The sequence below is a fragment of the Monodon monoceros genome, unplaced genomic scaffold (assembly GCF_005190385.1).
Source record: "Monodon monoceros isolate NGI ecotype Baffin Bay Population unplaced genomic scaffold, NGI_Narwhal_1 Super_Scaffold_12, whole genome shotgun sequence".
Lineage (NCBI taxonomy): Eukaryota > Metazoa > Chordata > Mammalia > Artiodactyla > Monodontidae > Monodon > Monodon monoceros.
The window spans coordinates 164,425,281-164,448,476 of record NW_021703768.1 but is presented as its reverse complement, the minus strand read 5'-3'; the positions used below and the strand labels follow the sequence as shown (position 1 = coordinate 164,448,476).

The 23,196-nt window shown below is 59.2% G+C and overlaps 2 protein-coding genes across 4 annotated transcripts in view; one reads left to right on the top strand and one right to left on the bottom strand.

Annotated features, from left to right (window-relative positions):
- Window positions 1–987: 987 nt before the first annotated feature.
- On the top strand, window positions 988–8,959 carry DCAF15 (DDB1 and CUL4 associated factor 15). The gene is made up of 13 exons (XM_029216485.1): window positions 988–1,152; window positions 2,743–2,840; window positions 2,930–3,065; window positions 3,701–3,807; window positions 3,887–4,026; window positions 4,111–4,281; window positions 6,467–6,901; window positions 7,007–7,098; window positions 7,201–7,329; window positions 7,421–7,506; window positions 7,740–7,844; window positions 7,922–8,037; window positions 8,425–8,959. Exons 1-13 carry the CDS (start codon window positions 1,021–1,023, stop codon window positions 8,478–8,480), a joined length of 1,803 nt encoding a protein of 600 aa, XP_029072318.1. The 5' UTR covers window positions 988–1,020; the 3' UTR covers window positions 8,481–8,959.
- A 101-nt stretch (window positions 8,960–9,060) lies between these two features.
- RFX1 (regulatory factor X1) overlaps window positions 9,061–23,196 on the bottom strand; it is a 31,797-nt gene continuing 17,661 nt past the window's right edge. For 2 of the 3 annotated variants that reach the window (XM_029216482.1, XM_029216484.1), the window contains exons 6-20: window positions 22,744–22,839; window positions 21,175–21,269; window positions 17,598–17,964; window positions 15,570–15,751; window positions 14,436–14,555; window positions 14,230–14,345; window positions 13,884–14,002; window positions 13,692–13,801; window positions 13,088–13,239; window positions 12,916–13,013; window positions 11,656–11,805; window positions 11,353–11,561; window positions 10,764–10,917; window positions 10,635–10,680; window positions 9,148–10,485 (exon numbers count right to left, since the gene is read on the bottom strand). In XM_029216482.1, the coding sequence (XP_029072315.1) occupies window positions 10,316–10,485; window positions 10,635–10,680; window positions 10,764–10,917; window positions 11,353–11,561; window positions 11,656–11,805; window positions 12,916–13,013; window positions 13,088–13,239; window positions 13,692–13,801; window positions 13,884–14,002; window positions 14,230–14,345; window positions 14,436–14,555; window positions 15,570–15,751; window positions 17,598–17,964; window positions 21,175–21,269; window positions 22,744–22,839 (2,184 nt within the window). In that variant the 3' untranslated portion in view covers window positions 9,148–10,315. Of the gene's footprint in view, window positions 10,486–10,634; window positions 10,681–10,763; window positions 10,918–11,352; window positions 11,562–11,655; window positions 11,806–12,915; window positions 13,014–13,087; window positions 13,240–13,691; window positions 13,802–13,883; window positions 14,003–14,229; window positions 14,346–14,435; window positions 14,556–15,569; window positions 15,752–17,597; window positions 17,965–21,174; window positions 21,270–22,743; window positions 22,840–23,196 lie in introns of all 3 variants that reach the window. The other variant, XM_029216481.1, reaches the window with a different exon arrangement.

The following is a 23,196-nucleotide window of genomic DNA, read 5'->3' as shown; positions in this document are numbered from 1 at the left end:
AAATTAATTTCCTTGTTTATTACCTGTCTTTTTTACTGCTATATCCCCAGCGCTTAGAACATAGTAGGTGCTCAATAAGTATTTGTTGAATAAATGAATGTGAGAGGCTTGGAAGAATATGAGAGCCAGATCCATTTAATTCTTCTCTAATTATAGTAACAGTTTGCATCTGGGGTATACATGTACCATTCAGGAGCGCTACACTGTAAGGCTCAGTTTCATCGTGTGTAAAATGAAGATAATAAAAGGACCCATCTCCAAAACGGTTTTGAAAGTTAAATGAGCTAAAAGCACAGGAAGATGATACTCATAACAGACATTAAACAATTGTTATTACTATCATCTATAAAAGGGGCATAACAGCGACCTACTACATAGAACCGTAAGCTCAGAACTGTTTCTGGCAAGTGTAAAGTGATATACAAGTGATTAATGTTGTCATTATTACCATCATCATCATCCAGTCTGGCCGCCCCCCAGACCATCTGAAAGATGTTTTAATCGAATTTCTTCCTTTTATTTTGCAAATCCCTTCCTTCGGCCCGGCCCGGTGGCCCCAGGATGCTCGCCAGGCCTCCGCGCACCCGGACGGGGCGCGGAGATCCCTGGGCTGGGAATTCGGGCCCTTCTGGACCACAGGCTCCCATCGCCCCGCCCACAGGCCTGGACCACCTGGGTCTCCATGGAAACCCACCAGCCACAAGGGGGCGTGACGCCGTGGGGACTGATGGGCGCCTCTGCCTATTGAGTCAAAGTCATCTCGGCGAGGGGCGCAAATGGGGCCTCTGACGGGGGCGTCCTTGCGGGAAGGCGGGAATACGGCGACAGGCCGCGGGGACTGTACCGTCTCTACCAATCAAGGGCCGAGGTGGCTGTGATGGACAGGCGTAGCGGGCAAAGGCCCTGAGTGAGGGCTTTCACCCAACCCGCGGGCGGCAGTGCTGAGAAAGGGCCAATGAAGAGGCGGAGGGGGTGGGGCTAAGAGGCCGGTTGCTCCGGAAGTGGAGGGAGGGGGTGAAAATGGCGCCCAGCTCGAAATCGGAGCGGAACAGCGGGGCCGGGAGCGGCGGCGGCGGCCCCGGGGGCGCCGGGGGGAAGCGGGCAACGGGGCGGCGGCGGGAGCACGTCCTCAAGCAGCTGGAGCGGGTCAAGGTGAGGCCTGGAGTCTGGGAGGAGCGCGTCGAAGGGTGGGGAGGAGGGACGAGGGAGGCGGAGGGAGGGAGGGCGTTCGCGGGGTGAGGGGTTGGGGGCGGAGCCCCGGGGGGAGGGGGGCTCGGAGGAAAGGGGTTGGGCGGGGCCCCGGGGAGACGGCTTGGATTGGGGGGGCTGCTGCGGGAGCTTGGATGAAGGGGGTTGGGGGCGGGGTCCCGGGGATGGGGCTTGGATGGAGGGGCTGGGGGCGGGGCCCCGTGAAGGGGGCTTGGATGGAGGGGGCCTTAGAGGCCGCTGGGGGAGTAAGGAGGAAGGGGGCGATCCAGGGTCAGACTCATTTTTCAAAACCCTGCTCCCACGGCCCTTCCGTTATGGAGCTTTACCGCCCCCTTGGCAGAGCCCTTGCTACCGGCTTTGGGATTCCTCCGCCTGGGGTTCCTCTCTCTGTCCAGCTCTGACCACAGGGGAGCTGCGAGTTCCTGTAGCTGCGTCTGCCTCCCGCATTGAATGGGAGGGAGCTCCCTGGAGAAGGCCTGATCTTCAGCTACCTGAGCAGGGCTCTGTCTCCCCATGATACTGTAAACTCTCAGTGTGCTGGGATCTTTCCCCCATCAGTTTGGGAGCTCTGGGAGGGCGGACAGTCTGCTGTCAGGTCAGCAGCAACTGGGGCAGGTCTGTGTCTCCATGGATTGGGAGTAGTGTGCCTTGTCCATTAGGCTGGAAACTCTGTGAGCGCAGGGCTATGGCTTCTCCTTTTGACTGGAGTTCCTGGGGCAGGGACAGTCTCCACCCTCAGCTTGACTGCTCCCTGGGTTGGGCTGTGGCTCCGCCCTTAGCTTGGAAGCTCCCTGGACAGGGATTGTGTCTCCCCAGCAGCCTGGGCCTCGCTGACAGGGCTGTTCCACCCTGGGATCTCCTTGAGGGCTGGGTTGTATCTCCCCCATTAGACTGGATAGCAGGGTCCAAGGTGCTCTGATCCCCCAGTGCCCAACTTGTGCCTGCCTGGCCCCCCAAATCCGTCCTTGGTGAAGTTTTTGGGATGAGGGAGTCTGTTGGAAGGGGGAATTGGGCAGGAGTTCGAAGGTCACTGGTCAGGTTTACCCTTCTGTCTGCCTCAGCTGGCCCCCGAGGGGCCTGTGTGCCCCGTGTATGGGCTAGTGGGTCAGGAATAGGTGAGTGTAGTTGGTCAAGCCCCCATTCCAGGCTCCTTAGCGGTTCTCGTTGCCCACAGCTCACTGTGCAGTGAGGCAGCCTTCAGGAAGGCAGCTCCGTGGCCCAGTGTGGGCCAGGGGTGACTGGGGGCGGTGATGCCAGTCCTAGTCCTCAAAGGTTGGGGGCTTAGGCAAGAGGAACCTTGAGGCTATGGAGGTGGGAGGAGGATGGCTCGGGTCCCTGGTGGAGAGTCAGGCTCACACCGTTTGCACCTTCCAGAGCTTGGACCTCCCTGGACCGTTATGGTTGGCAGGGAGTAGGCCTGCATGGCTGGGCTGGACCCCAAAGGTGCTGCTCGGCCTTGGGTGAGGGGACTGGGGGGCTGCAGGCTGTTTCCGCCACGTGGTGCCTCAAGAGCCCTGGCTGCCCCTTCCTCAGATCAGTGGGCAGCTCTCTCCTCGCCTCTTCCGGAAGCTGCCACCCAGGGTCTGCGTCTCTCTCAAGAACATTGTGGACGAAGACTTTCTCTATGCAGGGTGAGGCTGGGGCCAGGCAGGGGGGTGGCTGGGTGGGGCGTCAGGCTGGCCCTGACCTGGTTACTCTGCCCCTCCCCCCATCCACACAGACACATCTTCCTGGGCTTTTCCAAGTGCGGCCGTTATGTTCTCTCCTACACCAGCAGCAGCGGGGACGACGACTTCTCTTTCTACATCTACCACCTGTACTGGTGGGAGTTCAACGTCCACAGCAAGCTCAGGCTGGTAGGGCCAGGCCTGACGCTGGGCGTCCCTTCCAAGAGCATGGCTCCCACCGGTCACGGCACCCCTCTGCGCCTCGGGTTTCATGTCCGCAAATGAGAACCGCGTACTCGTGGGGCCGTGGCTGAGACTCCGAGTGTCAGGTCGGAGTGTAGGAAATGGCCATTTTTAGAGTTGAAAATGGGTCAACGGTAGCAATTTCATATGGTTTGAGGGCTCAAGCCAGGAGGGCCCATTAGCTTTGTTAGGGCCGAGCAGGCTGCCACACCCACTTTAGCCCTGACCTCGACTCCTCAAATGCCCCACCCCAGGAGGTGAGTGCCGCTAACCCCAGTTTACACACAAGCTCAGAGAGGAGAACAGGTTTCAGGGTGGGTTGGGCTTGGAACCGATGTGTCTGGCTGAGCCCCCTCTGCTGGGGCAGGGCTCTCCTTGGCCGTGTCCTATCCTGGGCCGGGCCTCCCTGTGTCCCCCACTTGTGAGGGGAAATGCTTGTGAGTCTCCTCAGCCTGTCCTCAGGAAGGCAGAGGGGTGCTGGTGGGGGCTGTTTGGGGCTCCCTGGCCCGGTACTGCTGGCTGGTGCAGCCTCGGGTGGGCCTTGGGCCCGCTCGGACCCCCGACCCAAACATGCCTCTCAGGTCCGGCAGGTACGGCTCTTCCAGGATGAGGAGATCTACAGTGACCTGTACCTGACCGTGTGCGAGTGGCCCAGTGACGCCTCCAAGGTCATTGTCTTCGGCTTCAAGTGAGACTTAGGGATAGGGTGGTCAGGGGTGGGTGGGACGGGCGCCTGGGCCAGGCTCTGAGGCTGTGCTGGCCCCCAGCACTCGCTCAGCCAACGGCATGCTCATGAACACGATGATGATGAGCGATGAGAACCACCGGGACATCTACATCAGCACCGTGGCCGTGCCGCCGCCAGGACGCTGTGCCGCCTGCCGGGACGCCAGCCGCGCCCACCCAGGTGAGGGGCCGGGGCCGGGGCGCAGGCTGCCTGCTTCCCCGCCCTGGGGCCACAGCTGAGCCTGCGTGGCCTGTGTCGCTGCAGGTGACCCGAGCGCGCAGTGCCTGCGGCATGGCTTCATGCTGCACACCAAGTACCAGGTGGTCTACCCCTTCCCCACTTTCCAGCCCGCCTTCCAGCTCAAGAAGGACCAGGTGGTGCTGCTCAACACCAGCTACTCCCTGGTGGCCTGCGCCGTCTCGGTCCACTCGGCAGGTAGGCCCCCAGGTCTGAGGACAGGCCCTTTGCGCGTGCGCTGTCAGCCTCGGGGCCCTGTGACCTAATGACTTGGCCAAGCGGCCCTGCGAGCTCGGTGCTGTCACTACCCTGCATCACAGATGAGGAGACCAGGGCCCTGGGGAGGTGAAGTCCCTCATCCAAGGTCACACAGCCAGGAAGTGGGAATGTGGCATCCAAACCCAGCCACTCCCCACCCCAGCACTGTCCACTAGAACTTTCCACAGGGCTGGGATGTTCCAGATCTGCTGTATCTAATTTAGCTGCCACCAGTAGCCACTTGACCGTGGCTCATGTGACCAAGGAACTGAGTTGTTCAATTTAGTTTTAGTCATGTTAAGTTCAAGTAGTCACATGCGGTCAGTGGCTACCATGCTGGACAGCGCAGTGCGTTCTTCTCCGCGAAAAGAGAAACGTTGATTAAAAATTTCAGGGAGTGATTAGTGGACAGATGGCCTTCTTACATCTTTGATGATCGCAGAAATGCCAGTGAAAATCAGGTGATGTCCCCCGGCAGAGTGGCAGATGTTAAAAAGCTGGATAATGCCACTGGCTGGTGGCAGCGTGGGGCCCTGGGGGCTCTCCCGCTCTCCCAGGGCCTTATGGCAACAGACGTGCCTGTGGCCCAGCAGCGCTGCACCCAAACATGTCTGAAGGTTTGGTGGCAGGAGCCAGGGGCTGCCTGGTGTCCATCGCTGGGGTTTGGGGAGGTAGGACAGGGTGGGCACTTCCCTTGGGTCAGCAGGGAGAGCCCCAACGTGAACATCTGTGGAGAGTGTACCTTAAAGACATGTTCAAGTGCAGAAGAAACACAAGAAGATCTGTCACCTGATACTGATACCACTTATATTTAAATTTAAGACGTGTTCCAATTTTGCCAGAATGCAGTCAAATAAAGATGCCCACTGCGAATTCCCTGGTAGTCCAGTGGTTAGGACTCCGTGCTTTCACTTAGGGCCTGGGTTCAGTCCCTGGTCGGGGAACTAAGATCCTGCAAGCTGCGCGGTGCAGCCAAAAAAAAAAAAAAAAAAGATACCCACTAACTACATTTAAAATGGTTGTCCCTAGGGGTGTGGGAGGGTATTGGACATGAAAAGAGGATTCTATGTATATAACTAAGCCCACAGACCAGCAAGGGGCAGGGTGCTTTGTCCTCAGGCCTGTCCAGGGGGCTCCCACCCCTGCCCTGGCCACCTGTGCCGGCACGGGCAAGGCCCTGCTTCTCGCCAAGCCGTGAGCCCCCAACAAGCCAGGCCTGGATGGGGCCGCCACCCCCTGCCCCGTTAGGAAGGACCACATGGGACAGGATTCAGCCCGTGTGCACACAGCCCAGGTGAGGGGCATTGTCATCAGTGTTTAACACTCATCTCACCCTAGGAGGGTATTCACACAGAGGGGCAGTTTTGACTTGAACATTTTCCACTCACTCCCCCTCCCCTCCAGAAGAAGTGCCACCACTCTGGCAGACAGGAGTTCGTTGGCAGACTTGTATTATCTCTCAGTGTGACCTTGGACAAGTTTCTCTGAGCCTCAGTCCTGAGTCTGAACTGGGAGGACAGTTCCCCTCTCCAAGGGTTGCTTGAGGGGGGCCCAAATGAAGCAGGGCAGGCAGAGCCCAGGGCCTGGCCATGCTGCTGCTCGTGAATGCGCTGGGTTCTCCACACTGACATTCCCCAGAGGGGGATCTGCCTCCCAGTCAGATGGAGTCATAGAGGCCTGGGATTCGGGCAGTCTGTGCCTGTGCTGGTCTGGCTCGCGTTGGGAAGGACAGAGGGCTGTGTAGTAAACTGTCAGACTTAAGTGGCTTTTACCTGGTATGATGATGGCATGTCAGCTTACCAAGCGCAGGGATTTTTGTCTGTCTCGTTCACTCCTCAGTCCTCAGTGTGTGGCATACAGCAGATGCTCAAGAGTAAGGTTTGAATGAACATGATTTTGTGTGTGTGTGTGTGTGTGTGTGTGTGTGTGTGTGTGTGTAAAAGTCCTTTTTCCCTTTTGGGTGTTTCAGACTGATCTCAGAATATGTACATCTTCTAGAGGGGTCTCCTCATGGTGGATTTCTAAGAACCCCCCAGCATAATGAGGGAGATCGGAAGAGCATTCTGGACTTGAACTCATCTGTTGACCCCCTTCCCACATCCATCACTTTATTTTTATGTTCCAGGTGATAGCAGCTTCTGCCAAATCCTGTACGACCACACCACCTACCCCCCGGCCCCTCCCAGCCCCCCTGGGCCCCAGAGCCCAGAGATGCCCCCTGTCCTCCCCACCCTCTGCCCCGAAGCGGCCCCAGCCCGGCCCTCTGGGGCCCCCGAGCACTCGCCTGCCATCGCCAAAGCCAAGGAGTTTGTGGCTGACATCTTCCGCAGGGCCAAAGAGGCCAAGGGTGGGACCTCGGAGGAAGTCCGGCCACCCCCCTGCCCGGGGCCCTCTAGCAGCCGCTGCCGCCTGCCCTCTGAGCCCCTAGCCCCAGGTGGGGAGGCGGCGCCCCGGGACAGCCCCCTTGCAGCAGAGGTGCCCGCCTCCGAGCCTGGATACGTCAACTACACCAAGCTGTATTATGTGTTGGGGTCCGGTGAGGGGACGGAGCCAGAGGATGGTGAGCGGGGAGCCCACCTGGTGGGGTCCCAGGCGTGGGAGGCTGGCCTGGAGGGGCCTCTAGGCCTCCTACCGCCATCCCTACCCCCACATCCTGCCCTCTCAGAGTTGGAGGATGACAAGATCTCCCTGCCCTTCGTGGTGACTGATCTCCGCGGCCGCAACCTACGGCCCATGCGGGAGCAGGCTGCCGTCCAGGTTGGTGCTGGCAGCGGGCAGGCCAAGGGGCAGCTCCCGGGGGACCTGCTGGGATGGCAGTTGGCGCAATCCTCCCCCTCCCCCTCTGCCCACTGTCCACAGGGTCAGTACCTGACAGTGGAGCAGCTCACACTGGACTTCGAGTATGTCATCAACGAGGTCATCCGCCATGATGCCACTTGGGGTCACCAGTTCTGTTCCTTCAGTGACTACGATATTGTCATCCTGGAGGTGGGCCCAGGTGTCGGGCAGGGCAGGCCCAGGGCCTCCCAGCTCTGGGCAGCACTCTCAGCATGTGTCACCATCCACACCCCGCCCCCAGGTCTGCCCAGAGACCAACCAGGTCCTCATTAACATTGGCCTGCTGCTCCTGGCATTCCCGTCCCCCACCGAGGAGGGCCAGCTCCGGTGAGTGGGCAGGGACCCCACCCTCACCCTTGCCCAGCGGGGTCCTGCACTCAAGACCTCTCAGTGGGGGGAAGGGGGGATGTGAGAAGACTCCCCCTGCCCACCAAAACTTGGACTGGCCGCTCCATTACTGCTTCAAAGATAAAGGCCCCTCTGGGTAGCCTGGGTTCAAGCTCAGGGACCCTGTGGTCCCACTCCCTTTCTCCTCTGCTCACCATCCCTCCCCGCTGTAGACCAAAGACCTATCACACCAGCCTCAAGGTGGCATGGGACCTCAACACGGGCATCTTTGTGACAGTCAGCGTGGGCGACCTCACTGAGGTCAAAGGGCAGACCAGGTGAGGCAGGGCCGGGGGCCAGGGCTGGGGGTGGGTTGGGCCAGGGTGAGGAGAACTGCTCACCCCCTCTCCCTCAGCGGCAGCGTCTGGAGCTCATACCGCAAGAGCTGCGTGGACATGGTCATGAAGTGGCTGGTGCCTGAGAGCAGCGGCCGTTATGTCAACAGGATGACCAACGAGGCGCTGCACAAAGGTGGGCCCCGTGACCTGACGACAGTCCAGGACTGAGGTCCTTATCCTGGGGCCAGGCCAGGCCCAGAGCACGCACTAATCCCTAAGTGTTGCTGAATGGAGGAGCACATTGGCTGAGCTAGTGGACACCGTGGCATTGGGTGAGGGGAGGGCAGCCCAGGCCAAGGCCAGGGGGCCAGCTCAGGTGTGGCACCTGGGGGCCCCCGGCCAGTCATTCAGTCATTCAACAGACATTTTATTGAAAGGCTGCAGGCAGGAGGCAGACATAACTTTGCAGGGTGCCTGCCTTCCAGAACCTTTTGGGCCCATATCAAGTCAGGGAAAGAGGCCTCTCCTACAGCCTGGGCAGGCCAAGGTTCCAAGGCTTTGTCCCCACCCTTCCCTGCAGGGTGCTCACTGAAGGTTCTGGCAGACAGTGAGCGATACACGTGGATTGTGCTGTGAGGGCCCGGCCGCCCTGGACACTGACTCCAACTACCTCCGCGGCCTGGGAGCTGGCCGCCTTCCCGGCAGCCTCTGCCGACCGACCGATGACCGGCACTAGTGTTAGGCTGCGGGAAGGGGGCTGGGCGGGGCAGCCCCTGGTGGCCTGAGAGTCTGGACGCTTCTTATTTATGCCTATTTAAGTTGGAAAGGGGCAGAGGGAGGGAGCCCCCTGCCCCACCAGCCTTGAGCGCCCGCCTTCACCCTAAGCTGGGCGTGGGCCCTCGTTCCTCACGAGTTTGCCCCTTTTCTCGGCTACAGGTGTGGACGTTGCCCCCCTACCCCCACCCCAGGGAGGCCAGATGGATCCCATACCCCTGCCCTGTCCACCCCCCAGCCTCTCCCCTGACCTGAGGTGGTGAACCTCGTGGCCATCACACCTCCCCTTCCCGGCCCTGTTGTTCCTCTTCACATAATAAATGTTTTATTTCTGAACCTCACTGAGTTCCCTTTCCTGCCTGCCACTCAGGTGCTCGGGGCCCAGCTGGAGCCCCCAGCCCCAAGGTTCCCACCAAGGCCCGGCAAGTCAGCAGTAGGCAAATATCACAGCGGAATTTATTGTGTTTTAAGAAAGACTACAAAAAGGTAGAAAACAGCTCGGCACACTAGACTACCACACGCGTGGACACTTCCACCACCAGGAGAAGGGAGGCCCCGAGGGGTAAGGAGGGGGAGTCGGCAAGCCACCCCAAAAGCTGGAGCACACGGAGCACACAAAATAGTGATTTTTATACAATAGATCAGGTTTGTTTTTTCTCTTTTTTCGCTTTTTGCCATGAACATCTATCTCACAGGTTGAAAACACTGAGAAAACCGGAACAGATAAGGCCATGATGGTTGGAAAAAAGCCCAACAAGTTACCGACTCCGCTCAGGCGGCGCTCACAAATCGCACAATAGTCATGTGGAGGGCGGGGATCGCACGCATGGAGGAGAAGCACGGTCTCCAGGGAGAGTAGGAGCGTAGAGATTCCATTACAAACCAGCGGCGAGGAGGGCCCAGGACTCAGGGTCCAGGATCTGAGCGAGTGGAGCACCCAGCCCTGGCTGGGGCAGGCGTGGGCACTTCCGGGCCCGCTGCCTGCAGCAGGTCCCTCTGGGCTTGGCGCCCGGTCCAGCCTGCTGCTCTTTGGAAGCTGGAGGTGGTGCCCCTTCTGCCCTCCCCCTATCCAGGCCGGGCAGTGCCCCCCTCTAGGGCTGCGGGGCAGGGGAGGGCCCAGCTCTGGAGAAGATGCGACACCCACAGCTTTAATTGCACTTATACCAAGGAGTGGGAAGCGGTGGGGCTGCTGGGGGAGGGATCCCGGGGCTGCTGCTGACAGTGGCGGGTCCCCAGGTGATGCCCACCTGCGCCCACCCGGGGCTCAGGGCTGGGCCTAGGACAGGCTGTGCAAAGCCAGCGAGCTGAATAAGTTAACAGTTCTGCAAGGGAGGGGGCCTGCCTGCCTGCCCCCTGGGGGGGGTGGGGGTGGGGCTGGGGGAGGGAGATGCTGCGGCCTTTGGGGCCAAGGGCCAAGCTGGCTGCCCCAGGGGGCACCTGGGCACGTCGGCGGGTTCCTTAAGGCACGTCTTTTGTGTCAGAGTTTGCAGCTGCGGCTCCGCCCGGCCCTGTGACTGTGCCGGCTCCATCCGGGGCAGGGACCCCCTTACCTTCCCTGTCTCGGAGGCCCCCTCCCGGCCCCGGCCGAGGCTGGAGCGGTGACAGCGAAGCCACAGAAGCTGTGAGGGACCCTGGCGAGGAGGGGCAGCAGGGTAGGGCGGGCGGGGCGGCGGGGGGCGGCGGGGGAGGCCACGGGCTTAGCTGGAGGGCAGCGCCTGCACGAAGAGGCCACGTGCGTCTGTCCGCGCCAGCTTGGCCGGTGGCTCCAGAGCCTCGGGGCCCAGCGCGGGTGACTCGCCACCGGCCGCGAGCGAGATGTCCTGCGGCAGCTCGTCCTCGCTTTCCTCCTCCTCTTCCTCCTCCTCGTCTGGGGTACACGGACCAGGCCTGGCTCAGTGTGGGGTGGCGGCGCCACCAGGCCGCCACATGGCTCCCCAACCGCCGCCTCCTCCACCCCAGCCTCGCTGTACGCCACCCCCTGGACTCTGGCCCTCGGTAGGGGCACGCTTTACCTACCTTTGTCCGGGTCCAGGGGGTTCAGCGTGGTGGCCAGGTTGGCGAACTGGAAGGAGGGGAGAGGAGAAGGAATGAGGGTCCTGCCTAGGGGCACCCCTCCCGTGCCCTCAGCGGACCCGTCGTGCGCACCTCGCCCATGACGGCAATGGGGGTCTCGCCCTTGGCCTGGGCCACGCGATGCTCGATCAGGTAGTACATGTACTCATCGTAGAGCAGCCGTATGAGATGGAAGGAGCCGAAGCTGGCGGCGCTGCGCAGAGTCAGGTCCCGGATCACCATGGAGCTGTGGGAGGCGACAGAGAGGAAATCCTCAGGCCGGGACCCGCCCCGCGCCCCTCTTCCCTGCCGTAAGGACCCCAGGCCCGAGCAAGCCCAGTTACCACCGCCCGGCCCCGCACACAGGCTTCCCGGTCAGAGAGGCAGGGCGTCCCTCAGAGAGGGAGGAGGGCCCGAGCCCCGCCCACCACCAGCAGGACCTTCGACTTTCTAAAAGGCACCCGAGTCCCCCCAGGGGGTGGGGCTTTCTCTGGTCCAGCCAGAGAGGGTGGGGCTGGGGCCCTCATCCAGCCCCACCCTCCTCGAAGAGGCAGAGCCTTCACTGGTCCCATTTTGGCCTGATCCCAAAGCAAAGGAGCCTTCTCTGGGTCCGGCCCTGGTGGGAGGAACGTCCTCCCGCCCAGCCCCTTCCCCGCCCGCATCCCGCCCAGCCAGAGCGCACCTGTAGAAGGACCACTTGAGGAGGAAGAGCTTAGCGGCCTTGGGAAAGCCGGCGCTGCCCTGGTAGGGCTTAAGCACTTGGCTCACGACGCCGTCCAGCCACGCCGCCCACTGCTCCAGTGAGTTCTGCTGCTGCAGAGTCACTTTGAAGTCCTGCTCCAGCCGCTGCACCACGCGGTCCTCGCAGCGGCATACCCACGAGGCCTGCTCCTGGGACACAGCGGGCAGGTGCCCGGGGCTCAACCGCCACCCCGGGCCCGAAACGCCGGGCCGCCCCGCGCTCGCCTGCCCCGTCCACGCTCACCTGCACGTTGGCGAAGTCCACGCGATTGAGATCGCTCAGCATCTGGTTGATCTGCGCGGTGTTCTGCAGCACAGCACGCGCCGCCTGCGCCAGGTGGTTGAGCGACGTGTAGCGCCGCAGGGTCTGCGCGAAGGCGCCGGCCGCTGCTACCTGTGGGGCCCGGGGCTTGTGGCTTCCGCGGAACCCACCCCGCACAGCCCCCTGCCCCACCCAATGCGACCTCTCTGAGCCTGTTTCTTTCTCCTAAAAGGGAGGAATGTACCTTGTTGCTTTCGTTGGGAGATCAAAGGGTCGGGGTTTTCAAACTTTGGGCGACCACCCACCCAAAGAATGCCTCCCAAAAAAATCAATGTATTGTATCTGAAGAGCATTATTATTTTTCATCAAAGGACACAAGTAAATCTCGGAGGGCACTGCCCAGAAAGGGCACTACTTCCATAACCTTTGGTTTCATTTTGTTTGTATTATTATTCCCTTGAATGTCAGCTCCGGGAGGGCCAGAGTTTTGTGCATCTTGGTCATTGCTGTGCTCCCAGCACTCAGAACCATGCCGAGCACACAGCAGGTGCTCAATAAATGCGTGTGGAATAAATGAATGAATACATAAGTCTTACCCATTCTGAAGGGCTCCCCCGGGATCCAGCTTCTACTCTCTCCACAGGCCCCCAACCCCAGCCCTGTGTCCAGCGTACCCAGGGGTCATTCTTCAGACATCCCTTTCTGTTTAGCTGTCTTGTTGGCATTTTCGGGACTTTGAAAACAAACTTTTTTTTTTCTCTCTCTCTTTTCTTTTTTTTTTCTTTTTGCTCAAGAGCAAGCACACTCCATCTAATTCCTCACATCTTGGTAGTTAGTGAATGTGCAGCATTGACAAAGAGGGCTATTCTGTTTCCTTATAGATGTTTTTGGTTTTGGTTTTTTTAAGATTTTATCTCTTTCTGAACACCTAAAGCACTTTCTGTTGAAGCTCTCTGAAGAGAACTACTTCAAGTGTGCATTTGGTTTTAATTTTTTTAAGATGCTGTGTTGCATCTTAAAAACACCACACACAGGTCGTGTTTCAGAAGTGGGCTCCTGAGGAAGCTGGTTTGTAAAGACAACGCCCAAAGCTCACTCTGATGGGACAGACACGGGGACAAATCTTACCGCCTCTGTCAGGCAGAGGAGACCGAGGCCCCCAGCCCCCCCCCCCCCCACAGCCGGGAGGGAGGCCCCGGGCTGTGGGCCAAGCTGGCCCCTCAGCCCCCGTCACGCCCTCACCTTCACCCGCAGCATCTCCTCAGGTATGTTCACCATGGCGTGGGTGAGCCAGCTCTCCAGGCTCTTGGCAAAGTTCCGGATCGCTTGGGTCAAGGCACCTGTGGGCGGTAGGGGGGCTGGTCAGGACTTAGGGGTGGGGTGGGGTGCGGGGACCGGGGGGCCGTGCACTTACTGGGGATGGGCCGCAGCACATCGGGGATGAGGATCTCCACCAGGCCCTGGTACAGCACGTTGTCACAGTGCTTGGTCCACTGGAGCACGGGCTCGAACTTGGAGAGGAGCACCAGGCTGGCCTTGGGCAGCCGCTTCTCGGCCTCATCGTGCCTGTGGGCACCCACCCCACCCGGGGGTCACAAGGACATTCCATGGTCCTGTACCCAGGGTCAGAAGGGCACAGCGCCCTCACCCCACCCTGGGGTCAGGCAGGTACTCTCTGTCTCTGGAAGACTCCCGGGGTCAGGCTGACACAGACCCCACTGCCCCCAGGGTCAGACAGGGATCTTAACACCCTGCACACTGGGGCACAGGCATCTACCCACTGCAGGGAGGAAATGGCTTGGTGGGGCACGCCATCCCAAACACCGAGCATCAGACCGGTACCGATGCACACTCTGGAGGCGGGCTCAGAAGGCCACGTGCACCCCACAAACTGCAGGGGTAGAGAGGAGCCCCCACTCCTGCATGAAGTCTGAGGTCTGGCCGCCCCAGCCTTGGGGGCTGACTCACATGGTACCCAGCCTCCTCCCTTCCTCCCCCCCTCCCCCAAAGGCACTCACACAGCCAGCGGCGGTGCCTCGCTGGGCTGGCTCAGGTTGTACCTCCAGAAGGTTTTCCACAGCGTCTCCACCAGGGTGAACTGCAGGTTCACCATGACATCGACGATGGCCTGTTGGGGAGGCTGGATGCTCAACGGGGCTGAGCGGCAGCGTGGCCCTCCCTCGCCCCTGCCCACTGCCCAGATGCCCTACCTCACAGTGTTCCCGGTACAGGACCTGGAAGGCCTTGATGTCCCCAGGCCCGATGCCTTCGGGCAGCACTTTGCCCTGGAGGTCGAGCTCTGAGAAGTCAGGAAGGCTCCTCGAGGCATCTGGGGGCAGAGGAGACACCGTGAGCCCCTGTATCCCCCAGCTGCCTGCACCCTTGAGCCTCATCCTGGGATCCTGCTAAGTCGGCACCACTTTGCTACCAAGCAGAAGTTCCCCCGTGCGCACTGGGGGCGAAGAGGTTCCGGGAGGACAAGTGAGCCATCTGCACACTCTCCAGGGGGCCACAGACCCTGCCCTGGGCCCGCCCCAGAGGCCAGGGAGCCCTCACCCAGAAACTGCTGGTACTGCTGGACCTGGGCGCTGATGTCCGACAGCCCAGTGGCCTGCTGTGGCCCCACGGCCACACCGTTGGTCATGCCCTCCATCTTCTGGATGGGTTTGAGCCTGGAGAAGGGATAGGCAGGGGACTGGAGTGGAGATGGGCTGCCATGCCTTTCCCTGCCCGCCAGCACCGGGCCAGCCCTGCCCTCCTACCTCTGTTTTTGCGAGAAGGGTTGGCCCCGCATGGCCATGTGCTGCTGGTCCTCCATCAGCCGCAGCAGGGGTGAGCTGGCCTTGATGCGCAGGCCGTAGTAGTGGTACTTGGAGTTGCCCCTGGGAGGGAGGCAGAGGATGAGGGCTGGGCTGGGGCTGGTCACCGATCGTCCACCGGGAGCTTCACATCACACCTGCCTCTCCTCTCTGCTAGGGGGCCGAACAGAGCCCAGGGGGCGAGACCCATATTTCCACAGAGCTGGGGGCGCTGGGCTGGGGAAGCCACAGGGACTATGGGTGCCAAGGAGAGGCCCCCAACTGCAGACTGAGCTCTGTGAAGACAGGGCCAGAGTCAGGGGCAGGCACTTAGCAGGTGTTTGCTGTCTGCTAGTCATAACAATCTTCCAGGCACTGTTCTGAGCACTTAGCATATTCGAATCCACGTGCTCCTCATCCCTACCCTATGAAGGGTACTCCTAGCATCCTAGATTGACAGCTGAGGAAACTGAGGCACAGAGACATGCAGTACTTTGCCCAAGGTTCCGCATGTACACATGCATGAATGAGGTGATGTCTAAGGCCTAAGCTGGGAGCTGGAACCAAGAGAAGAGCGGGGCTCAGCCTGGAGAGGTGTGGGGGATTGCAAAGGAGAGGCAGGGAAGAGCGGGTTCATGGGAGGGCTCCTTGCTCCTTCCTAAGTGAATTCACTGACTCATAGGCCCTGATTAAGCACTGACTGTGTGTAGCCCCTGCACTCTCAAGGGACGTGCATTTCAGCACTGGAAAACAGATCAAAAAGGAGAAGTAACGTAAGAGGCATGTTGGATGGTGCTCAGTGCTAAGGAGAATAAAGTAAGGGGGTTGGATGCCAAGGAAGTGAGGGAAGGCTGGAGTTTTAGTTAAGGGGGTCAGGGGACGTTTGAGTCAGGAGGTGGGGAAAGGTACGTGAGGCAGAAGGCACAGGCAGTGCAAAGGCCCTGAGGTAGGAGCATGCAAGTGTCAGAGGAGCTGTGAAGAGGTCAGTGGGGCTGGAGTGGAGTGAGCGAGAGGACAAGGGGAGCTGAGGACCTCGATAACTTAGGGTGAGGTTGGGCCCTGTGGCTGCTAGGGACTGTCAGGGGCAGGTGGCCCCACCTGGTGCCGAGACGTCGGGTGCGCAGGCCCATGAAGACAGAGCGGATGAGCTTGCCGAAGGAGGCGGCGTTGACGGGCTCCAGCTTCTGCTCCTGGCAGTGCAGCAGGTAGTGGCAGTAGAGGGTGCTCCGAGGCAGGCTCACGCCCTCGGCTGTCTCATAGTTGTCCAGGAGCCACTGGACCTGGGGCCCGAGGAGGGATGGAAGAATGCTAAGAATTGCTTCCATTTCTCAAGTGCTCGTTGCTAAGTGCTCTCTATATTTATTTCTGATTGTGATCTTGACAACCACACTGGAGAGGGTGTCATATCACAATCACCCATGGGAGCTAAATCCAGTGGAACTCTCTAGAACTGCACTGTCCAAATCAGTCACCACCAGCCACACAGAGCTGTTAAATTAATTTACACCGAATGGAAAAAGCCAATGTCAAAAGGTCACGTAAAGTATGAGTCCATTCATAGAACATCCTCGAAATGACAGCATTAGAGAAATGGGGAACAGATTCGTGAGTGCCGGGGGTTAGGGATGCTGGGAGGGAGGAAGGCAAGGGTGACTACAAAGGGTTAGCAGGAGGGGTGTGTGGTGACGGAACAGTTCTGCATTTTGACTGTGATAGTGGTTTCCCAAACCTACCCATGTGATAAAAAGACACAGAAGTAGACACCCTCACATTGTACCAATGTCAGTTTCCTAGCTAGATGCTGTACTACGGTTACGTAAAATGTAATTAGTGGGGTAACCTGGGTGAAGGGTCCACAGGGATCTCTGTACTTTTGTGCAGCTTCTGTGACTATAATTCTTTTGAAATAGTTTTTTAAAAAAACAACTCAGTTCCCGGGACCTTGAAACTCACATTTCAAGTGCTCAATAGCCTCACGTGGCCAGAGGCCCCTGCACTAGGCAGCACAGAGAGAAAATATTTATCACTGGAGGATGTTCTATCAGACGGCACTGGTCTAGCGAAGCATGTTTTCAGGACCCATTAGGGAGTCATGAAATCAGTTATGTGGGTTATGACCAGCATTAAAATATTACACTTAGAAGCCAGGCTGCATGGGTGCATAAGGGAGGTCCTGTCTTCTGAGAAACCTTCTGTCTTGGTTATGGGTCCACAATGGGTCGCCATGGGAGAGGGCGATAGTTAAAAATGAGGGGAAGGGACTTCCCTGGTGGTGCAGTGGTTAAGAATCTGCCTGCCAGTGGAGGCGACACGGGTTCCATCCCTGGTCCGGGAAGATCCCACATGCCATGGAGCAGCTAAGCCCATGCGCCACAACTACTGAGCCTGCGCTCTAGAGCCCGTGAGCCACAACTACTGAAGCCCGCACGCCTAGAGCCCGTGCTCCGCAATGAGAGAAGCCACCGCAATGAGAGAAGCCACCGCAATGAGAAGCCCACGCACCGCAACGAAGAGTAGCCCCTGCTCACTGCACCTAGAGAAAGCCCACGCACAGCAATGAAGACCCAACACAGCCAAAAATAAATGAATGAATAAAAAAATAAAAAAAATAACGAGGGGAAGCCATCGCATCAGACGTCAAGCTCCAAGAGGACAGGGACCACCCCAGGACAACCCACCTACAGTCACAGAGCTGGTGAGGGGCCCAGTCAGGATTAGGATCTAGGGCTGCTCCACAGAGCCACGCTAGGCAGAGGAAGGTTATCTCGCTGCCTTCGGGATGGACACAGAACCTTGCTCGGGGCAGCTTCTTGCATGGTGGTGCCTGCATCTCCCTCCCCTTGCTATCTATCCGCCATCACCAGTTACTATCAGAGTAGATGACACTTCTTGGGTAATAGCTCCAAGAGCGTCATGCATATTAGCTGAGGCCCAGAGAGGCTGAGTAACTTGTATGAGGCCACACAGCGAGGATTCAATCCAAGGCCATCTTCACCTGAGCATCCTGACACCAGGCTAACCAGGCTCCTGCTGACGGTGGCCAGCAACCACCATCCACCACCCACCACTCCCACCCAGGGTCCCCCTCCCACCCCCGCCTCCCCTGGGGCCTGGGTTGGCACTTACAGTGGCTGGTGAGGCACGGGTGGTGTGGGAGTAGGACTGGCTGGCACTGCCCAGCATGTAGCCGCCTTGGATCACGTAGGTGCCTGCTCCGCTGCCACTGCTGCTGCCACCGCCACCGCCACCGCCACCGCCTCCCCCGCCGCCACTGCCGCCGCTGCTGCTGTTGCTGGCCCCACTCCCACTGCTGGTGGAGCTGGCGACGACCTGGCTGCCGGACACGTACATGGGCACAGAGCCACTGCTGGCCACCGCCTGGGAGGTGGCAGGTGTGCTGACCTGGGCAGCCGTGCCCGCAGCCTCGTAGTAGCTGGTGCCTGCCGTCTGCGTGTACAGCGGCGTCTCGGGGTAGGGGTAGGTGCTGGAGCGGCTGCAAAAGTAGAGGGAGGGAGTCAGGGGACAAGAGCTGGGTGGCACAGGGGCATGACTGAGGGGGCAGAAGGAGAGCAGGAAGCAACAGCCCCGCGCATCACCCCAGGTGCATGATGGGCAAATTTTCACTTAATCCTCAAAGTGGCCCCCTGACTTGGGAGTCCCTACTTCAGATGGGAGGAAGTGGAACTGGAAGAGCTAAGTAACTTGCAATAGGCTACACACTTCAGTAAATCATAAAAAGAGCTACTGAGGGAATTCCCTGGTGGTCCAGCGGTTAGGACTCACGCTCTCACTGCCAGGGGCCCGGGCTCAATCCCTGGTCAGGGAACTAAAATCCCACAAACCACGCACTGCAGCCGAAAAAAAAAAAAAGAACTATTGAGTGCCTGCTGTATGCTGGGCACTGTTCTAGGTACGCTGGACCCAACAGTGGATGAGAGAGAAAAGGTCCCCCACAGGGGAGTTAATGCCTTAGCGAGGGAGCCAGAGGAGAAGCCAAGTGCAAAGGTAAATTGAGGGCACTTCAGAAGGTGGTACACACCAAGGCACATGAGGCAGGAAGAGGGTGCTGGAGAAGCGGGGGCTCTACTTCTAAATCCAGCAGCCGTCACCCTGAGGGGCTGGTCAACAATGACTATCGGGGTACAGATGTGTTTCCCTTTGACCCAGAAACCCACCCCACCCCGGAGAGTTCTCCAGCTATCCCAGGATCTGCATCAGGTCACATGAGCTCAAGGCTGCAAATTATAGCAAGAGAGTAAAAATGACTGGCGGGGGGGGGGGGGGCGGTCCATCTTTAGTGGGATGTCAAGTTAAAAGGTGATGGAATCTTACACAGGGGTGAGGAAGGAGGAAGAAGGTCTTGGGGTCCTGCCAAACAAGCTCCAGAACATTCGGTTAGGTGAACAAAAGAGGCAGGGAAGGGTGCAGAGAGTGGGAAGAAGGGGGAGATTACATGGCATTTCGTATCTATATCTGCCATCTGTGAGGGTGGAGGGCCCGTGGACTGGGGGCAGGCACTTCACTAAACGTGGCTGGACACAGTTTTGAATTTTGAGCCCTCTCAATGTATTAGTGATTTAAAAACATAAGTTAAATTTTTAGAATCCAGAAAGGGAGGGAGGCCCGTCAGGAGCGGCCTGGCTCAGAAGGTGCTGAAGGATGCAGCGGAGGGAGTCTTGGGGGCCTCCGCGGGCAGCAAGGAGAGGGACTGGGCTGGGGGATGTGATCACTTGAGGTGCGCAGCATTGCCCATCAGACACCAGGATGCAGCTCTTGATCACTGTGCCCTGGTTCGCATCAGTTCACATCTACTGCACGGGTGACACCCAGAGTGCGTGACCCGAGCAGGGACTGGTAAGTGCCCATGCCCACCTCGGCAGGAGCCAAAACCAGCCCAGCACCCTACACGCGACACGTGCTCCCAGAAAACATTGCTTTGGTAACTGTTTGCTGAATGACTGAATAAATGAATGTGTGTATCTCTGGACACAAGCTGGACAGGGCCAGGGACAGAGGCCCAAGGGCTGTGGCTTTGGTCAGCGTGGGGATCTGGACCAGCAAAGGGCTGGGAACATGGTAATGACCCACTATGAGGGAGAGGTAATATACAGTGTCCTCAAAAACTTCACATAGCAGAAGAATCTGATGGCAACAATGGACTCCGTGTGATCAAACACATAAACACAGAAGGAAGAACTGAACCAGAAGCAAAAGACAGACCAGGACTTCCCTGGTGGCGCAGTGGTTAAGAATCCGCCTGCCAATGCAGGGGACATGTGTTCGAGCCCTGGTCCGGGAAGATCCCACATGCCACGGAGCAACTAAGCCCTTGCACCACAGCTACTGAGCCTGCGCTCTAGAGCCCGTGAGCCACAACTACTGAGCCTGTGTGCCACAACTACTGAAGCCCGTGTGCCTAGAGTCCATGCTCCGCAACAAGAGAAGCCACCACAATAAGCCCGTGCACCACAACGAGGAATAGGCCCCGCTCACCGCAACTAGAGAAAGCCCGTGCGCAGCAACGAAGACCCAATGCAGCCAAAAATAAATAAATAAATAATTTTATTAAAAAAGAAAAAGAAGCAAAAGACAGACCAGGAGAGGCAGAAGAGCCCCTGGGGGCCCTCGGGAGCCCGGCTCCTCTTTGGAATGTCCTCTGTGGTCCCTGCCAATTCTGGTCAACTGCACAGATAAGAGAGACTGGCAGCACTGGAAATAAATCAACAGAACTATGAGGTAGCTGCATGCTGTAGACCACGACTCAGGTGCCAGGGTCACACCCTTTGGGGTCAGCCACAGCATCAGGACCCAGAGACCAAGTCATTCCATGAGCTAATCCACCCCCAGCGTCATGCCCACAAGAACAGGTGGCAGGGACATAAGAAAAAAATCAGGCAAATGCAAAGAAAGCCAAATGAAGCTTCCAAAAACTGAAACAACAACTAGAGACTATAAGCCCTGGAATTATTCCCATGGAGAAGGGGAGCTCCTTCTCCATGGTAATATATATGGAGCATCCCCAGCAAGGAGCCAGAGCCGGGGGTAAGGCAGGCCTGGGGCTGACATCTGCCTGATGTGGCACATGCTGACGCTGAGCTGTGTGCAGCACCAGTGAGTGGAAGTCACCTACGTGTTGGCTGGGTGGGGACTGGCTATGTCATTCATGCTGCGGCTGTATGGTGGAGTATCACACAGCAGTTAAAGAGGGTGACTGGGACCCACATGGTCGAAGAGCTTCGAGCTACATGGCAGGGGAAGAGATAGGGGACAGAACACGCTGCCTCTATTTCTGAACAAAGAAAGGGGGTAATTTCTATTCTCAGAGTATCTCTGGGAGGAAACAAAGAAATGGGCCACAGCCTCCCCTCTGGGGCATGTTTGGGGGTCAGGAGTGAAGGAAACTTTTTTTTCACAGTTTAACATTCCCTATTCCTTAGAAATTTTTATCTTGTAAAATTAAAAAAAAAATTTTCCCATTTTTGTTTTCTGTTTTCTTGCATAGAACCAGACCAACCTGATTCCAAAGCTCTTATGCCTTGCTGGGATGCCCTTCCCAACTTGCCAGGGTCCCCTCTGCTTTACCGCCACTTGAGGCCTTGAAGGCTGGCTGGTCCGCTGGGGGCTGGGGCCTCAAGTCCCAGGGGGTCCTGAGCAGACCCATGCCCCTCCTGCTGTCCCTTCCCCCAGTCCCCTCCCCACTCACATGGCGCTGGCCGTGTAGCTGGCATCACTGCCCTCCACATACTGCACTTGGCTGGAGTACACATGTGGGACTGGTACCTGCTGGAGCTGCTGCACCTGGCACAGGAGGAAGGGTACACAGAGGGTCAGGGGTGGGCCAGCTCCTCGCCTCTGCTTCTAAAAGTCTGGCAGCTCCCCAGCTGGAAGGCTGCACTTCTGGGCTCTCTGAATACCCTGGACGGGGCCAGGGCTGGGAATCAGGCACAGCTGTGTCAGGAGAAGCCAGGACTCTCTGCTTGGGCTGGGGACAGTAAAGGTAGGGCCTGAGGTGCACAGAGGGGACCCCAGACAGGGTCCTACCGTGGGCGTGAAAGTTGAAACCCAGCGGCAGAGCCAAGTCCTGGTACAAGGCTGTCACTAAAGCCGGAGCCTGGAACTACAGACATGGCTTCAGGGCTGGAGCCTGGATCAGGGACGGACCCCTGTCTACAGGGACGCGGCCTAGAAACCTTGAACCGGATGCTAGGGGCGGAGCCGGGGCCAGGGGTGGGGCCCCGTTTGTGGGCCAGAATCTGGAACTACTGACAAAGTCTTTGGGGCGGGGCCTGAGTTCCCCACCCCATCCCCCACCCCAGTCTGTAGTGGCAGAGCCTGGGACCTGGAGCCCGATTTAGGGGGAATCAGAGGCGGGTCCTCAGACTGGCTGGGTGGAGGTGGGGTCTACAGGGCCTGCGGGGCCGGGCGCGGGCCGGGGCCGGCGGATCCCGCCCCCGCCCTCTCTTTGCACCCCGCCCATTCGTCCGCCACCTACTTTGAGGGCCGTGGCGGCCGTGCCGAACACTAGCACTTGGGGGACTCTCTGGATCCTGACCCTCTGGTCGGGGCTGGCTCGGGCCAGGAGCCCGGGCCGTGGCTCGAGGACCACTTTCTGCTGCGGCAGGAGCAGGTGCGGGGGCAGCACGCCCACCAGCTCCACCCACTGCTCGGCGCCCGGCTCGTAATGGGGCGGCGGCGGCTCGGGGCTGCCTAGCTGCGGGGCCTCCCCGCTGCACGCTGGCGGTTCCGGGGCCAGCACGCCCGGCCCGGGCCCAGGCGTGGGCGGCCGGGGCGGCGGCTCCGGTGGCGGCGTGGGCCGGGGCTCTTGCTGCTCTGCCTTCCTAGCGGGAAACTGACTGCCTGAGCTCTGGAGGACAAACAGAGACACTGGGGGGTCACCGGGGGCGGCCGCGGGTGGGGCTCCAGGCCTCCACCGCCCACGAGGCTGCTGAGCTCACTCAGCAACCCGACCAGAAGATCCCCACCCCGTGTGAGGGAGGGAGAACCGAGATCTCTCTCAGCGAAACCTGGGCCTTAAACTGCCAGGTGCCCGGAAGGAGTAAGGCTCCAGGACCGCATCCGCAGCCCAGGGCCAGAGGTGGAGCCCAGGATGGGGCTGGGGTTCTGAAGGCTCCAGCTGCCTCCCCACCTACCCACCCACATCCCCCCAGGGGAGCTCCACTCCCTCCCTGCGGCCTGAGGGGCCTGCACCCCTCCCCAGCTCAACCCAGGCCTAGCCCCAGTTTGCCCAGAGGTAGGTGGGGGAGACACACACCTCTTGAGCCACGTGGACCGGCTGGAGCCCTTGCACTGTGAGCTGCTGCACGGGGCCAGCTTTGGGCACTTGTGGAGTGGCCTGGACCACGGACCTCTGGGGAAGGAAAGGCAAGTCAGACTACGGTAACGATGGCAATGATGGCTGCCCACCTGCCCCTGAGCACCACCCCCTGCCCACGTGAACTCATGTAAGCCTCACAGCAGCCCCATGAGGAAAGACGCCACCTTTCTCCGGCTTTTCACTGCTGGCCCTGCACCTAGTGCCTTCCAGGTTCATTATCAGGTTGCCTCTGGGCGCCATGTTACAGGTGTGTAACCCAGGCTCAACAAGGTGAGGCTGATGGGAAGTAGCACTGAGTTGAACTTGGGACTGACTGAGGGGTTCCCTGCGCTCTACCCCCACTCCCTACATGGGTTATCCCGCTCGCCCATGATACTGGCTGTCCTTACT

Bases quoted from the DNA above. Each gene is read 5' to 3' on its own strand.
- DCAF15 (XM_029216485.1), top strand. From the start codon at position 1,021: ATGGCGCCCAGCTCGAAATCGGAGCGGAACAGCGGGGCCGGGAGCGGC. The intron at 6,902-7,006 runs GTGAGCGGGGAG...CTGCCCTCTCAG, and splicing joins GGGGACGGAGCCAGAGGATG to AGTTGGAGGATGACAAGATC. The intron at 7,845-7,921 runs GTGAGGCAGGGC...CCTCTCCCTCAG, and splicing joins GAGGTCAAAGGGCAGACCAG to CGGCAGCGTCTGGAGCTCAT.